Source organism: Oryzias melastigma, linkage group LG6 (assembly GCF_002922805.2).
Source record: "Oryzias melastigma strain HK-1 linkage group LG6, ASM292280v2, whole genome shotgun sequence".
Lineage (NCBI taxonomy): Eukaryota > Metazoa > Chordata > Actinopteri > Beloniformes > Adrianichthyidae > Oryzias > Oryzias melastigma.
In genome coordinates this window covers 22274232-22292429 of record NC_050517.1, presented here as the reverse complement: position 1 = coordinate 22292429, position 18198 = coordinate 22274232, and the positions used below count along the sequence as shown (strand labels likewise).

Below are 18198 nucleotides of genomic sequence, written 5' to 3'. Positions count from 1 at the left end.
ATTCATCAAAACAACAAAAAGTCAAACAAAATCAAGTTAGAAGATCATTTTCAAGTACTTTTGTAAGGAAAACAACTTATCAAACGTTAAAAGCATGATTCCCTATGTTCTCCTTTAAAAAAAAACGTCTGAAAATGTTTCATTTCCAGTTGATGGTTTCATCCTTTTTGCTAAATATTTTTGTTTTAATTTGTTCTTTTTTCTTTTTTAGTCTTTTTGCAATTAATGAAATGTGCATTAAAAGTAGTTTCTTCTTCCTGCCATCTATTTGGGTTTGGAGAACAAATGAGTCATTTCCACAAACACAACAGCCACGTCATTCTTGTAGATGTTTCCCCAACTTTTATTGGCACATCACCGTTTTTTATTAAAGCTTTTCACATCACAATGACCAAAATGTAAAATAAAATAAAAAATACAATATATGTCATAGGCCACTTATTCCTGTAATCAAACATCTCATTTACAAGGCAGCTCAGGGAAACAGGCCACTGCAGCAAACTCAAAGACAATCATCACCACGTCATCAGATAAACACGGTGAAACGGCTGCTGTCTGCCTCCTGCTTTACATGTGTGGTCTTCGTTTTTTTTTTTTTTTTTTAATCCTTCAGAAATGCTGCATCAGGCAGTCCATGAGCTTGAAGTTCAACATTTGTCTGTTTCAGGGAGTTAAACACAGGTGGAAATGACTTTAAGTCAAATGTTTTTTTCCGTTTGTTTCTACATTTGAGTGTTACTGATGAATGACCGTAGTTTTACTGCACCAGTGAAAAATGATACAAAAGGCTCCTCTGAAAATATGAAATGTTGAAAAATATAAATGACAACACGGATTCCTGCAAACTTCCCAGAAACTGTGCATCACAAGAACACAGAAATGACAGATTCCTTAAGGTTTGCAGTCACTTAGTCTGCTTCTCCCTTTACTGAACACCTTCCTATGAAGGCACCGCCGCCCACAGGGGGGCGCTAACCATCCACCAAGTCCTCCATCCGTTACCTTCATTCATACATGGACTCGGTCAGGCCTGTGTGTTTGAATGTCTCAGCCACCTGTCTGGAGTGCTGCATCTTAGCTGACAGCGCCTCCAAAATATCATTCTGGTCCACGGCTGTGGCTGCCCGGTAGATGAAGGTCCCCACGGACTCCAGACCACGCATCCCCAGATTGACTCCAAAGCCTGGATGAAGGATGGGTTGAGGGGAGGCGAGAAAAGGAAAACGTTTACAGAAAATAGAATTTGTCTCATTTTTGCATCTGGTTATAATTGTTAAATTAAGTTACAAATCAAAAAATGTAAAGGAAATTTGAATGTATTGCAGTCAGGGCAGGCCAAAAATCTCCATTTGCCTCGCGCGCCATGCAGCTCGGGGCCGGGCCTGATTACAGATATTGAATAATGCAACTCTGTGCATTTGTTATGAAAAATCTTAATTCTACCTTTCAAAGATAACTGCAGAAATCCGGACTCAGTAGATCAGATAAGATCAGGTTCTGTTGGGGGTCGACTTTTGCCATGTTGTTGATTCTGACATGACTTCCTGTATTTTTTAGTTGCGACTTTTTCAATGAAAAAGGCCGCTTCAGACTTGTGCGTTCAAAACTCCTGCGTCCACGTGTATCTATGCAAGTTTCTACAACTGTTTTTGGGCTATACATGTGCATAAGCTCATGGATCAGCTTTGCACTTCTCATGAAACACAAGAATTTTTACATTTTAATTTCACCGTAGCAAACTTCTTCCCTTTATTTTGAAAAGTAGTCGATGTTGTGTAAAACTATAAAGTTTTATTGAAAAAAAGGGGCAGTATTTATATAGGTGGGTGGGGTCACAGGGAAAAAAAACATTGAACGCACGTTGAAAGATAAAACAGGTCAAACTTTGACCAATCAGGGTAAGAACCTATGGATTCAATTTACTTTCAATTCATAAAAGTGCCAACTGTTTGAAAATTGATCAAGGAGGAGAAATTAATTTTAGCGGTTTGAGCCCAGACGGATTTATATGATACCAAGTCTTTCATGTATCGGAATAGAGCAGTAAAAGAAAAACTCTGACATTGTAGAAGGTTTACATGTACTAGTAAACTGCAAAAAATTAGAAGAGGAAGCCCCTCTCTGCTTGTTCAGTGTGAACACAAATGTTTAAGAATGTGCCAGACGAGAGTTCTTGGACGCACGCGACATGTCTGTAGCTTGACATCCTCCAAAAATACAACTGAAGAGCTTTCAGAAAAGGTTGTGATGTAGAATTCTATAGATGACAGCAGAGAGACAAGAGGAAATTTGATCCCCTGCAGATTGTAGCGTCCAATATCCCTCCGATATCTGAGTTTTTACAGAACCTACCCAAGTAGTTTTAGTTCAGTCAGCTAGTAGAGGTTGAGGGATCAAAGTTTTCCATTTTCTTCAGCCTCAAGGCTTTTTTTACCTTAGATGCACACCATTAGGTCCTGAAGCACAAACTATTTCACTCCCATACTTCTGTACATCTGCAGAGTGGGTAATTTTTGACCCGAACAAGAGTAGTAAATAGAATATTAAGACTGCACAAGGGTTAAAAGAAACACTTGTGGTGCTCACTGTGTCCAAATTTTGACTTTTCATACATAAAATCAACACATTTAGTTTCAGATGGGATCAATCATTCTATTTAATCACACCTATGAATGGTTCTGAGGGTTTAAAGCATTTAGGACGAACAATGGAAACTTTGAAGTGAATTTTCTGACTATTTCACACTTGATTGTATGTAAAAACAAGACTTACAGCAGTTTCACCAGTCTAAAAATGCAGAGAGGAACTCTCTCATCCACCAGTGGAAATGTCAACATTTGATTTAATTTATCTCTAACAAGTTTCTCCCCAGCTCTCCAAAATAGAACACCATACGACCCATCTCCAGGAAATTGGCCAGCTAAAGAATGAAGTGGAGAATGCTGAGGAAAATAACATCCAGATGACATTTCCCTCCTGCGGTGGCAGGAAACCACTGCTGTATGAATGTTTATTGATGTGTACTTTTATACTCCATTGACAGGCCCCTTTATTTATAGCTATAAAAGAACACAAAGGGGATTTGGCAGTCGCCTAGTCTGCAAGTTTTCCCAACTGAAAAAATGAAAGGGGTTCATTATAGATACACTTCGACTGTGAGAAACAGTTTCTATTTATATAGTGGAGCAGAAAATAAGTGTTTGGTCAATAGCAAAAGTTCACCATAATAATTTGTCAAACTTGTCAAATTTGGTCAAACATTTCCTGTTGGTCTCTACCAGATTTGAACACATTGTAGCTTCTATTTTGGTCCATTCCTCCATTCAGATCTTCTCAAGAGCTATGATTTTTTTTTTTTTTTTTTTTGTCATTGGGCAACACAGACTTCCCTCCTCAGATTGTGGTCCAGAAAGGGTTAGGACACTTCAAAACTTAACTAATATTTCAAAAAAAAAAAAAAAAAAACTCTTTGATTGCCCAATGATGCATTAGGGATCATTGTCATTCTGGTAAATCCAACCATGTTTCATCCTTAATGTTCTGATGGATGGAGGCCCAAAATCTCACCATACATGGCCACAATCATCATTTCCTTTGTACAGCTCCCTTTTGGAGAAAAGCACCCCCATACCATGATGCTTCCACCACCATGTATCGCGTATCGTATCGTATCGTGAGGTACCCAGTGATTCCCAGCCCTAGTCTACACATGACAAGCGGAGTTCACACCAAACCGACTCATCTGACCACATGACATTCTCCCAATACTTCTGTGGTCATCCAGGTGGTCTCAGGAGAACTTGGGAGACATGTTCTGGCTTAACCCTTGTACTATCTTATGGGGTCCGGTTGACCCAAGCCTTACATTGAGTGTCTTACTAATAGTAACCTTTGTTACTGTGGTCCCAGTTCTCTCCAGGTCATTGACCAGTTCTCCCCTTGCAGCTCTGTGCTGTTCTTGTCTGATATCTCATCTAACGCTCCAGCTGGAAGAACAATTCTCCCATTTTCTAAAAAAAAATGCTTCAATTGTTAATCTCTTCTTATCAAGCTGCTTGCTTATTGTAGATTGGATCATCCCAGCCTTCTTCAGGTGTACCATCTTGTTCCTAGTGTCCTTCGACAGCTCTTTGGTATTGGTCATGGAGCATGGAGAAGATGTTGTAGTCAGAATGTTTAAGAGTGTGAACCGGTGTGTTGTATAAATTTAACCAATTCAAGCAGGTGGCCTTAAACAAGTGGAGGATAGAAGAACTTCTTAAAAGAGGAAGTAACATTTCTGTGAGGGATTGAATTATTGCTTTTTTTAGGAGCTAAATATTTATGTTTGCACAATTTTACAAATAAATCTTTTTAAAAATCATACGTGTGATTTCTTGGATTTTTATTTACATTCTGTCTCTTACAGTTGAATAGTTTCACTAATGAACATCGCAAACCTTTCTTATCTGTTTAAGTGGAACAACTTGCAGATTTGGCCACTTTTTTCCAAACTCTAAAAAGTTGCTTGGATATATTTTAACTGCTCAGCAAAAAAAAAAAAGGTGCTTTTGACTGTAGTAGTTTTGGGAAAATATTTCTTATCGCTTTTGGTGTGCAGTGAGTTTCATATACCTGTGTCAAAATTGAGGACTCGTGCAGCCTCCCCCTCCACGATGACAGCAGCGTTGTCACCTTCGATGTAGGCAGCGCTGATGCGTCTGTGCGACAGCTGGATCTCAAAGAGCCGGCGGCTGCACTGCATGTGGTGAAGCGTCACGTCATTGAGCCGAGGTTCGATGTCCGTCTTGTAGGCGTTGAAGGACTGGTAAAAAATGTTCTTCATGATCTGGCAAAACAACACACACACATTTACATGACACATATTGCTACTTTTGTGTTGAGAACATTTCATCCTTCAGTTATGACTGTTCTGCTTCAATCGTCATTACTTTTTTACGACATTATTTTGAACAAATTTCCTCAACTTAACTAGTGGAAGTGTCAGAAAGGAGCACAGCTGGGAGACTTTGGTCTTTTGATTCAGAAACACACTTTTAATCTTAAATCTTTTAGAAATGTCCGGCATCATGAGAAAAATGCTACAAGACCATGTTAAAAACACCAATAATATGATTATCATTGGGGTGGGGCTTTAACAATGTAACAGTAATTTATGTCAAATTATGTCTGACATTTTAAACCTTAAATTATTTGAAAACTTGGCAAATTATCACATGTATTGTTTTAGACAACAAGAAGGGGTTTAGTGAAACTGATAATGCTAATTTTATTATCATTTTCTACAGCTCACAGCTCTATAGATCTTACTTTTTAATTTAATAAAGAGGTCAGCTTTGGGGTTTTCTTCCGATTCCTAATGTATAAATTATTTTGTGTGTTTTTGATTGTTTGTTAGTCATGTTTAAGGAGCGTTCACATTTTTATTTCACCTTCAGAGTTAAGGCACTTGTTCACATCCCTGTCTTGATCCAGCATGCTGTTCTCCCTCATGCTACAGAACCACCAAACTTTTAATTCAAAGTATAAAAATGAGTGTTGAATATTTGATAGTAATGTTTTTATAATTTTTTTTACTTTTCACTGTTATTAACAAGTAAATTCTGGAAGGAAATGCTTTTTACTTGCCTTTGGTACAACATTTTTAGAAAAAGATAAAATGAGAAAGAATGCATAAAAACAGCTTAATTTCATTTTTTGTGCTTTTTTCTGTGCATACAAGCTTGTATGTTTAATTTTTTTAAATTTGACGATGAATCTTATCATCTCATTTACAGGAATATTTTTTCTTCACAAACTACATTACTAAGGCTGATCTAGAAATCACCATTAGTGGCCAAACTTTTAACTTTTTAAAGACTAAAGAGTTTTAAGCACCACTTTTAATAACATGGTGCTTTATTTTCAAATCCGTTTCTCCTAAAGAAATACATTTATTTTTTTGGTAAAATTAACTTTCAATGGTCTACATCTAATGAATAAAAGTCCTTATTTTGTTTTCTTCTCTTCCTCCTTCTTGTTCAGCTCTGCTCTTGAACCTGTACCTATCTGTACGTCAACTGTTACCAAGTAACGGTGCGTTTGAATGGCCTCCCACATAGCAACAAGCGCTCCATAAATGGTCTTACGGTTTACCTGTGTGATCCACAACCACTTGATGTGCTGATGCTGCAGGCTTTGTGTGATCAGACATGAAAAGCCGGTGATAACAGCCTCACCAGCCAAGTATCTGTGCCTCCTGCATGCTGCTGAGCGCAGGAGGAGATGTTGCCGCTCAATTTGTCACTGATGTGCGAGGACAGATAAATGGTTGCCATTTTGTGCACACAAACTGGAAGAAAAAAAACGAAGGCCGCCTCCTCCTCCTCTTCTTTTTTTCTTTTCTCATCCTTCCTTTCAGCTCAAACACAGCAGTATGCCCACACGGCAAAAACAAACATGCAAGCACTCACACACGCTTAGGCAACAAATGGACTCGCGCTGTAGTGCATCAAAGTCCATTTGCTCAATAGAATGTGAAGAAGAAGTAGATCTGCAAGGCAAGCTGCTGCCACGGCTGCACTTATTAGTGCTGTCCAAATTCAGAGGCTGAAGACTCAGAGAGCAAAATGAATACAGACTCTCTGAACTCCAGAAACCCAGCTGTGATGCTAACAGACTTTATGAAGAGAGGAGGCGGTCTCCATGTGAACTGATTTCAATAAATCAGGACAGAAGTCAAAATTGTGGGTTTGGTAACATAATTTTTGTATTTGCATTTAACCATTGATTTCTGTTTTCTGCATTTGCTGTGTAAAAAAAATATATATATTTGGGGAAAATATATTTCTGATTACAAAAAAAGGCTAATAGAATATGAATGTAGAGTAATTAGGTAGTTGGCATTTAGCTTTTGCAAATCTGTAACCGAGAGGGTTAAAACCTTGTTTTTAGGATATTTCACCAGTTTAATTGTTTTTCTTCCTAAGATTAATTTTCTTTTCTGGTCTTTAGGCTACATTTTTGCAGTGACAGTATTGAGTTTATGCCTCAATAATGGACTTCCTTTTACATTTACAGGACTTTTTACCAACAGCAATGAAAAAAACAAACAAAAAAAAGATTTTTTGAATGGAAATAAAATTCTTACAGATGAGTTTGAGGTGTGTCTGAGGAAGCGGACCATCTTGGTGTCAGAACTTGGGCAGACAAGAGCCATGTAGCGGTTCCTGAAGGTACCATAGATCTTTAAGTGGAAGCCAGACTTGGCTGTTGGATTCCTGTGTTCTCGGAGGGCTTCCACTCCATAGGCAGACAGGTCAAAGTAGAGACTGTGTGCGCGGATCTCCGGCGTGGGATGTCTGGAAAATAAAATAAACTGAAACTGAAAAAAAAATCAAATGATGTCAGAAAGAAAGAAAATTATCAGTGCTGTGCATGATAACAACTGAGTGTTAAGAAAGTGTGACACAGAAGAAATAAACAGAAAACCATAACAGCTGTCTAAAGTGCTGATTCCTCTTTGTTGGAGATTAAAATAGCCTGATTCTTATTCCTTGGCTCGGCAATTTTCTCTCTAGACACAACCAATCGATCTTCCTTCTACTGATAAAAAGCAGCAAGAAGGATCAAACAAGCAGCAGAGGGTGGGGGTGAAGGATGGAGCGACAACTGGGAAACAACAGACTAGGCAGTCGGAAGGACCAGATTGCATCTTGGGATGAAAATTCGATAACTACAGAAAGCATCCTGAGGGAAAAAGCGACCAATAAAAGCCAGCCACAGAGGCTCTACGGAGGACCTGAGATGAATAGTTATGCTTCCATAAAACAACAAGCGTTTTTTTTTTCTCCATTACTCAGGCTTTTAACCTCAACCTGCTTATTCCTTCCTCCAAATAAGTCATCTGTATTGTGAGCGTACATAATTTAATAATGAATACGTGACTTTCATCCAAATGAGTCAACCGTAATGAATCACGCAGCTATTAGCCTGGATAATGACATGCATAGGATCTGTGGTGGAAAAAACTGTCATCTTAAACATTTTTAATCTGTAAATCAACAGAAAAGCTTTATTTTTGTTTGTTTTAAATAGCAGATACACATCATGGAAGGATTTGTTCCTGAACCCAAAATCGGTTCAAGAAATCCAGCTTTTCAGGTGATTATCGTGTCATCCATTGAGTTGATGTTTTCTGAGAAACAGCTCCTCATCCAAGGAAGCATCTGCCCATTAAATCATCATTTGAAGCTTTAATAATGCCATCACTTCAGCTGATTCAATTTACAGACTCAATCGTAAACTGCTGTAAATAGCGCCAATGCTGGCAAAACCCCAGTGTGCTGAAATCTGCTCGTCAGCATGAGTTAAATAATGTGCTCATCTGCCATATGAGGAGGTCTGCGTGTGGTCAGAGTGGCGAATCAACTCCCATTTGGAAAAGGCTAGACATTTCTGGAACAAACAGCATGGCTTTTGACTCTGTGACAAAATGCTTTGCGTGCTTCCAGACCTGTCTCTGGTCTAATCTCTCTATGGTGGCGTTCGCTCCGTACGCATGGCAGGACTCCACCGAGTAGTCGGAGCTGATTCCCAACACGGAGCAGGAGTCGCCGCACGAGCCGTCGGCCACCACGATCACACGGGGCCAAGAACTGTGCGGGATCCGCCTCAGGTATTCTTCTGAAAACTGAAACAAAGATGAGAAATTGTTCCGTTTACATGGAAATAGTGTCTGATCTTATTTAATTGATTCCTCTTTCAACATGATAGGACATCTTTGGGATGAATTAGAGCAGAGACTGAGAACCAGACCCTCTCTACCAACATCAGTGTGTGATCTGACCAATGTACTTTTGGAAGAATGGTCAATCCTTCCTAGAAACACACTCCTCATCCTCATGGACACCCTTCCCAGAAGAGTTCAGGCTATAATAGCTCCAAAACGTGGACCCACATCATATTGAACTCTATTGGTTAGGAATAGGAATGGGACTTCAGTTCATATGTGAGTCAAGGCAGAGGAGCCAATACTTCTGATAATATTGAGTATTTGGAATCTAGTAGTGTAACATATGAACAAACATTCAGATAACTAACAAGTCACTAAATCCTTTGAGTTCTTCATCATGTCGCTTTGGAAACAACCCGGGATAAGTGAGCGGCACTTCTTCTTCTTCTGCGTTGCTGTCAGTAGCAAATACTAACACTCACCCACAGTGCCCTCTAGTGGCTGTTGCTATTTACAAAACAGTATTTGGTCTTCAAAAAAGGATAAAAAATTATTTTCCTTCTTTCAAACAAGCAATCTATTGAGAATTTCGCAAGACTTCTGGGGTCACTTTCATCCTATTTCATTTAAGTTTAAAAAAGCACTTCCAGGATCTTGGTTTTTATTTTCAATTATTGTAGCTCAACCAGCAGATCTGGCTTCTCCTTCCACCACTACCAATTAATCTCCGGCAGGAAGCAGGTGGATTGTCATATAATATGCTGGTATAAGCCATTTAAAATTGCTCTGTTGGTTGTGTTTGTTTTAACAAATAAATCATCTCTCTGGGAGATTAATGACTTTGCTCTGGTGGATGCAGCGCTGCCTTTCAGCGTCACGGACGAGGAAGGGGCAGCAAAATCGGGTTGAGAGGCAGCCTGGCAGACTGGAGAAGAAAGCCTGTTACGGTACAAGCACCGGAGATCAAAAGATATAATTCAGTCAGACCTCTTTAAATAGGTGAGATGAAAGATCTTCTATGCACTGGAAGGGATTTGCAGCAGCAGGTCAGGAGGGTATCCATCATCAAGATCACTGTCTTCTTCAATCACGAGTCAATGGCAGGCTTGACACTAACTGTAAATGAAGCTAAAGTTTGGAGTGATCAAAGAACAGACTTTTTCTTCTGTCTTACAGAGGGGGATGAGTCATGAGACGTCAGGCAGGGCAGCAGATATGAGGGGAGATGTGGAAATAGATCCTGAGGGGGAGTGGGAACACTTTGAGGCGTAATAATAAGAAGAATAAAAATACTTTCTTTTGTTTCCTGAGATGAAGGAATGTAAAGGAAAGAATGAAAGCTTTGTCACAAAAACTGGAACAATGCTCAGCTTCAATGGAACAGTAATTAAGTTTGTTCTTTTGCTTCCAGCTGTGATGTTAACATTCACTGAACACTAAATCGCTGCTCGCTCTGAGCTTTCTGTGTTATTGGGTCACTTCATTGTCCTAAGCTGAGGTCAAGCTGGAAGCAGTGGAGGCTGCTGTAACGCACTCACTGAAGGAAGGATGTCCTTTTCACAAAATTTCTTTACAACATTTCCTTTTCACGTCGATCAGACTTGTGGTGCACTCAAGACTGTAAAATCAAGCTGCCGAACAAAACTGTGGTAAGTGGATTGAAGGAGACCAAAACAAAAAAACAAGTCGTTTAACAAGCCCTCCTGAGGATAAATAAATCCTTTTGAACACAAATAGGATTACATGTCAAATCCGGTTTATTTCGATGCTGTAATTTGCTTGGGTAAGGATTTGTTTACTCTAATTCTGTCATTAATTTTCTGCTGACCTAAAAACTGTAGAAAGGGATCTTTGAGGTCAGTTTATATAACAAGTTATTCTCACTGATGAGCTGTTTTTTTTTTTCTGTTTGACATTCTACCACCGAACGGGTTTAAAGAAGCAAAGTATTCCATAGAAAACTGAATTTAAGATGAGAGATTATTGTGTTTCCTGTATCTCATGGTGTCCAATAGATCATGAGGGAATGTGGGCTATGTTTAGGTTTACTGAAAAGCTCAAGGATCTCAGCTTCTTTTTTCATCACCGGGCGGCTGTGGTGCAGTGAGAGCAGTCGATGTCCAATCGGAAGATTGGCGGTTTGGTTACCATCCTGCACATCCATGTGTTGGAGTGTCCTTGAGCAAGACTCTGAACTCCACTTTGCTTTTGGTGATTAATAGGTTGGCGCCAGTGTTAGGCATTAGTATGGATGAACGCGACTGTGACGGTAGAGCACTTTGGGCTTAAAAAGGGAGGTAGAAAAGCACCATATAGGTACTATCCTGTTGTCAATTTGGGAATATTTTACCAGCATGCAAAAAATCAAAATAAATGTATGATAATATTATATCTCTGGTTTAAAGGAAAAACTAAACGTTTTTTTTAAAGAAAGAAAAAAAAATAAATAAATAATAGTATTTGACATAAATAAAACATACACATAAAGAGAAAATAGCTTAAAAAACCCCAAAGAAATAGCTTATACCTTTTGACATCTTGGTTCCGGATCATTTAAGTGTAGCAAATGTAGTAATAGTTAGAGAAATGTCAGTAATGATTTAAAAATTATAAATATGTTACTGTTTGTACCACATCTCTGCCAGAAATTCATAAATCTAACAAACAAAAATAAATTCTACCGTATTTTCGCGAATGAGTTGAAACATCTTCTTTTTTACTTTAATACCTTTTACTTTGCAGTTCCTTTTTAAAACCCAGAACTTTTTATTTTTCTTTAACCAAAGAGCCACAATGGGAGGGTAAAAGAGCCACATGTGGCTCCGCAGCAGCAGGTTGCAGACCCTAGCCCCAGAAAGACCAAACTTATTACAAAAATTAATTGATGACTAATCGACTATTAAAATAGCCGACGACTAATTTAATAGTCGATTAGTCGTTATTTTATAATATATGGAGTCAGAGTGTAGTAAAGTTGAAAGTTATAATTGCATTCTGTTAGCTTTTTGGACTATTTTGGCATTTATTAAGGTTTTTTTTAGGCTAATCTGGAGTTTAGCTAATATTTCAGCTACATGCTAACTATTTTGGCAAATTTGGGATTTTTTCAGTTTTTTAGGCCATTTTGGAGTTTAATATTTCAGTCACATGTTAGCTATTTTTGATCATTTAGGAATTTTTCAGTTATTTAGACTAATTTGGAGTTTAGCTAATATTTGAGCTACATCCTAGCTATTTAAGCTAATTTAGGATTTATGCAGTCTTTTAGGCTATTTTCTAGTTTACACTGGGTAATACCCCAGCTACATGCTACCTGTTTTGGCTAACTTGGCTTTTTTCAGTTTTTAGGCTAACTTTGCATTTAACTAATATTTTAGCGGCCAACAGCTTCAGCGTTTTCAGCTATTAGCTTCAGCGTTTTGAGCTATTAATTTCACCATCTTCAGCTATCAGAACTAGCATCTTAAGTGGTCGAATTCCGCTTACAGCATTCACACTAGTATTATCACAGGTAATGCTATATATTTATTTTTTAGTTAATTTACAGCTAATGATGGTTAAGATGTGTGCCTTACATCCAGTTTGCGCATGACTCGATTAGTTGACTAATCTAAAAAAAATAATCGGTGATAAGTCGACTATTAAAATAATCGTTTGTAGTACTAATAAACACTCATGTGGTACCATTTAAATTCTATTCCCGGACATCCCAATTTATGTATACTTTGTATATTTATCAATAATCATACCTATATATTTTTCCTAAACACTTTTATTTTTGGACAGTGTTTTGTGTGTAATCTGTTTCTGCTCTACATACACAAAATAAAACAGACATTTTTTTTAACATATTCTATTTACATTTTCTAAGAGGTTATAAAAACTCACTGAAAGTTTAGTTGAATGACATCTTGTTAGAGAAGTTCATGAGTTGAAATGTTCTGAGATTTAATTTTTAATTAAAGCCCCAAGAAGGTATTTTATATGTTTCTAGAAATGTTTTAAAGTATTTTAAATGATTTGTAAAGCTTTCGTTTGTTAAAAAGAACCTACCTTGGTTCCCAGTTGCACTTTGACCTCCACTCTCTGTTTCTTCTGCTCCAGGATGCTCAGCAGGTACTCCTGAAAAACTCCAATTCTGGTGAAGAAGTGTCCGTTATTCCAGCAGCCCTCCATGTTATCAAAGTCTACTCCGAGTCCCAGCAGGAACTTCACACTGCGGGGGTCCAGCGCGATCTGCTGGGGGCGGCAGAGCAGGGCGCTCCGGTACCTCTCGTCCAGCACGGTGAGCTTCAGCACCTTCCCGGAGCGGACAGCGACCAGGGCGGCCGTCAGCCCCACGGGTCCCGAACCCACGATCAGCACCGAGATCCTGGCCCGCCACTGCCGGAAGCCGTCCAGGCTCACTTTCACCACCACGTACAGGGCCACGGCCAGCAGGGTGCTGACCGCCGTGTCATAGGCGAGAGCGCGGTACTTTCCCTCCGCGTCCCCCCCGATCCCGGCAACTCCGGCGTTTCCTGGCTGCACGCCGTCCATCGCTCCGGGGAAATCCGTCAGATGAGCGCCAGGGCGATGCCGGGGGCTCTCCGTGCGCGCTACTCAGCCAGCCCCGCTGTCATCATCCATGCATTCACTTCAGGGAGAAGCGGGAGAAGCTGCATGCATGTCCAGCGGCGCCGCGTGCGTCCTCTCTGCGCCCGGCTGCAAGTTGGGTCTTTGCAGAATGACTCCCCCTCCTGTGTCGCTCCGTTTCTCTCTCCTCTATCTAAGGTGTGCACAGAGTACGTCAGCACTAAAGGAACAACTTATAGGACCAACGATGGGTCTTATGTTGTCTTATATGAAAGTCTATATAAAAAAAGAAGGAAAAGCAAGAACACAAAAAGTAGTCCATTTTACATCTGCTTATGATTCTACGCGGACTAAGGAACAAAAATATGTGCTTTTTTTTTTTTTTACTCCGTGAGAACTTATTGACTGTTGTAGAACCAAGAGATGTATGGAGATAAAACAGTCTCAAAACATGTGTGCCTAATACTTGACATGTAACTTATGTCTTACTGTTTGGATTTATGAGTGCACAATTGTTGATTTGTGTATGCATAATACTTAATGATATGATACTTAGTGATAGGATGTGTATAAAATAATTTAAAACTGCACTTGTTGGTATTTCTGTATTCAAATCATGTTGGCTCAGAAGCAGATGAAAACATGGTTTGGAGAAGCTCAGGTTTGTGACGCACCAACTGTCACAGGCAGACCAATGTCTCTTTACTCCACTACAATTCTGAAACATTCATTTGAAGATGAATAGATCCATGTATGTCTTCCTTTTCCTCATCTAAACTATCTTACTCAAAACTGTGGAGCTGGATAGCTCAGATCTTGCTCACCATTTTTGTTTTGGCATGCTAATGCTAGCTTAGAGTTTGAGTAGGGATGTAACAATTCAGTCAAGCCACGATTCAATTCAGTTCACAATTTTAATCTCAATTGCGATTTTTTTCCCCAACACAATGAATTAAAGGTATTTTAAGGCCACACACACACAGCCGCATGCACATACTCACAGAAAGTCTGCATAGAGAAATGTCATCTGCTCTGCATTTCGAAATTTGGACGCAGGCCGTGACAAAATTATTTTTTAATTTCCTGCAACAATGAATATGCTGACGAGTTTGAATTGTCTTTTCTACCAATTCGCGAAGAATTGTTGCATCCGTAGTTGTGAGGTGCTATAAGCTAGCGGGAGAGAGCATAACTGATAGGAAATTATAGGAGCTAACTTTAATACCAACAGTCCCATCAAAAACCCAAAATCAAATTATGAATGAGTTTTTGCTGCTCTGAAGAAAATAGGCCTAAAAGAAAGACACAGGCTTTTTGATTTTGCTGAAAAAGGTTATCAACATAATTAAAAGACCACTGGGAATGCTTTAGAATAGAAAAATATCGAGTTGGAGTGGGACTTTAAAAATACAAACTATAATTTATGCACGCACAACTTGAAATCACACCACCTTAAAACTAACTCCGAACTCAAAACAGTTCTGACCTAAACTAATACACACAGACAAAACCACATTTATGCACAGATCAAAGTTACAAGTTCTCACTGGGTTTTGAGACTCTTTTTACTTCTTTAGATTCTTGTGTACAAGATGCATTTAAATGCTGGTACAAGCATCAGTTTTCCCATCAGCTGATTTGAACTTAGATTGCAAATAATATGCCGTTGAAGCTTGTCATTTTTTCCACTTTCTTTAACAAATATGCATCAATAGTTAAGATTTCAATGGTTCATATTGATGCACTTTTGACATATTCCATATTCTTACGAGGGGTGTAAAAAATATCTATGAAGTGAAATATCATAGTACTTTGTTTGCTGATACTTGTATTGGTTTAAAAATGCTGCCAAGATTATACTTAATTACGTATGAGCAAAAATGTAGTTCAGAACTGCTGGACTTAGAGGCAAAATATTCTAATTTGGCGACTTGATGGATCAAAGCGACATGTTTAATACTATGGGGAAAAAAGAGACAGTTGTCGTGGCAATGAGTGGTGAAATACGTGTTTACTTCCAACTGTGTGAAAACTGAGTTTGCAGTGCAGACAGTCTGGAAGAATGAAATAAAGCATCTTAGGCACATCCTGTCACACTGCTTCAATACATTGAAATGTTTCTGGAAAGTATCCGTTTTAAAAGTACTGGTTCAACTACACAGCAGTGTTAGAAACAAAGCACTTTATTTTCTCAACCATATGAAATATTACTGGTTAAGACACATTTAATCTTTGTGGATTTTTTTTCCTATTTTGAAAAATATTTTGTTGTGAAAATCAGATAAAGTTGAGTGCTGATTAAATATTTCCTAAATTACTCAAAGAAAAGCACCATTAAATTTGATTAGGTTGAATGCAACTTGTATATGACATACGGTTTCAGTGCTTCATGTTATGATCATAAAAAGAAATGTCACTAAAAATATATTTTATAATTTTATTTGTGTAAAAGGTAAATACATATTCAGATAAAATAATTTAAAAAAGTAAAATAGTAAAAAAGTAAAATATTATCTCTGGTACTGTCTTGTGATACATATTGCAAAATGACGCATGTATTGCGATGCGTATCGTATTGCCAGACACACACCCTAATTCTTCCACTTATTATATTTGAGTGTGAAAAATGAATTGCATGAGTTACAAATCAAGTATTATGCACACACATTTAACATCACACACAAACAGGCAGACACAAATTTCAAATTAACAATCAAATGTTTTGAGACTATTTTCTCTCCATACAAATCTGGCTCTCTTTTGTCTTTCACGTATGTCCGTGTACACAAGGCCATGGAGTGACACAAGTGCAAATATTTTCTAGTAATAAAGTGAAGAAAAAGAAAGATTTCAAATCATGAAGATCAATCTGACAAAGGGATGCTGGTTTGAGTCTGGTGATCACAAATGATAGATATCCATCCTTCTTCTTCTACTGTCCACTGGATCGTGTTTTTTTCCATTTCCTCTGGTCACTTGTAGGAGTCCGTTAATCATTGTCTGGATCTAACATTGCATGTTTCAGCTGCATAATCTCTTGCCCTTCATTGGAATATCAAGAAGCAGCAGCTAAAAATAATTTCTCAGTGGTGATCCCTTCTTAGAGGCCAAAGCTAATTTAGAAGATAAGATGTACTTTTATGGAGGTATAGCTGCTAATTCATCATAGTGACTCGCTGGGAGAAAAAAGCAAAATCCACAATCACTAAAAAAAAAAAAAAAAGTGGATTGGAAACGAGACAAGAGGCTTTTTACACGTAGATGTTGTTGGGTAACACATCTCACATCACTTCTCCTCCACCTACTCCTGCTGAGTGACTCCAGTGATTCACATTCATTATAGCAATTTTAACTAATTCTCTGACCTTTTAGGCTCAGCTGATAAAATGAACACTTGAGGCTAGTGATGAGATCAATTTACCCAGTGGACGAGACACAAGAACCACAGCAACTCTAACCACAAAAAGTGATGGTACTTGTTTAATAATAAGATAAAAAACATACAGTGGGCCAAAAAGGTATTTAGTCATCCACCAATTACGCAATTTCTCACACTTCAAAAGATGAGAGAAGCCTGTAATTTTCATCATAGCTATACCTCAACTATGAGAGGTAAAAGGAGAAAAAAAAATCCAGATCACATGATCGGATTTTTAAATAAATTATTTGTAAATTATGATGGAAAATAAATATTTGATCAATGATAAAAGTTAATCTCAAATATTTGTTTTATACTCTTTTTTGGCAATGACAGCAGCCAAATATTTTCTGTAAGTCTTCACGAGGTTTGTACAAACTGTTGCTGGTATTTTGGTCCATTCCTCCATGCAGATCTCCTCTAGAGCAGTGATGGTTTGGGGCTGTTGCCCCAGAGCATCCAAATGCTCTCTTGCAAGAAAAAGAAGGAATCTGGGGAACTACACCTGCACTGTTGAGCAACCAGGTATTTATCTCCAAGTCACACTGGTGGAATCGATTTTGTGTCAGTGAATCAGATCGTTCAAAATGAACCAATATCGGTTACGAATCGTATTGTCAATCATAAATTATGATATGAATTGAGTCATTGAAACGAATTGTTTAACACCTAATAGATGGGCTATTTATATATACTTCAACTTCAAAAATGTTTAATCTGCATCCAAAGGCATTTTTTATATAGTCATTCATTGTTGTAGTTTATAGTTGTTGTTATTTATATCAAAATACATCAATTTTGAAAGAAATAGAGGAGGAAAAGACAAGCAGAGAGAAAAGAGAGACTGGCATAACAGCGTGACACACTACACCTCCACCAGTAATTGGCTCCCACAATCGCAGGTGCTTGGCAACAATCTAACTCTCCAGCCAGGAGGAATTGAGCTTCAATTACAGATAAAAAAAGCAAGTTTGTAGTCATTTCTGCAGTCAATGAGACTGACAGGCGGGAAATTAAATGATTATCTGTAATATCACATGATGACACTTCAGCACTCATCTATACTGATACATTTTAAGAGAATAAACCAAAAGAGCATCTTAGTGAGACCATTTTGAATAAAACAAAAGCACGGTCATTTAGAGGCAAAAAACTATTCATCCAAATCCGACTGGGCTCGCTGTTAATGCCTCCGGTGACCCAAAATCAATAGAGAAAAAAAAGCAATTAAGCCGCCGAACAAGAGCTTTAATTTAATTTTCTCCCTGTCATGCTAATATTTGCATTTTCACAAGAGCTATGGAAACAACCCCTCTGTGAATGGCTCGGCTTTGAATGTGCTAATTGCAATACGAGGGTCTCCAACACCTTCATCACTGACAACAGTGCTGTGTGGGAACAAAAGCAGCTCTGGCAGCAGGTTTTATCAGCTTGTCTAGATCTTATGGTCACTAATGGGGATGGAGCATAGATCTGAGGTCGTTAGAGGAAA

The 18198-nt window shown here is 38.3% G+C and overlaps 1 protein-coding gene across 1 annotated transcript; it reads right to left on the bottom strand.

Moving 5' to 3' along the window:
• Positions 1-322: 322 nt before the first annotated feature.
• si:dkey-234i14.6 lies at positions 323-14160 on the bottom strand. Its single transcript, XM_024280805.2, has 5 exons — positions 12767-14160; positions 8493-8671; positions 7130-7337; positions 4615-4828; positions 323-1183 (listed from the first exon to the last, which is right to left on the bottom strand). The coding sequence occupies exons 1-5, from the start codon at positions 13250-13252 to the stop codon at positions 1005-1007; spliced, it is 1266 nt and encodes a 421-aa protein (XP_024136573.1). The 5' UTR covers positions 13253-14160; the 3' UTR covers positions 323-1004.
• Between the last annotated feature and the right edge of the window lie 4038 nt (positions 14161-18198).

What these genes read in the sequence shown, in the direction of transcription:
- si:dkey-234i14.6 (XM_024280805.2), bottom strand. Translation starts at nt 13,252, where the DNA reads ATGGACGGCGTGCAGCCAGGAAACGCCGGAGTTGCCGGGATCGGGGGG. An exon ending in GACACACCTCAAACTCATCT is followed by an intron (nt 4,829 to 7,129) that starts GTAAGAATTTTA and finishes TTGTTTTGCCAG; the next exon opens with ATCATGAAGAACATTTTTTA. An exon ending in AGTCCTCAATTTTGACACAG is followed by an intron (nt 1,184 to 4,614) that starts GTATATGAAACT and finishes TCCTTCATCCAG; the next exon opens with GCTTTGGAGTCAATCTGGGG.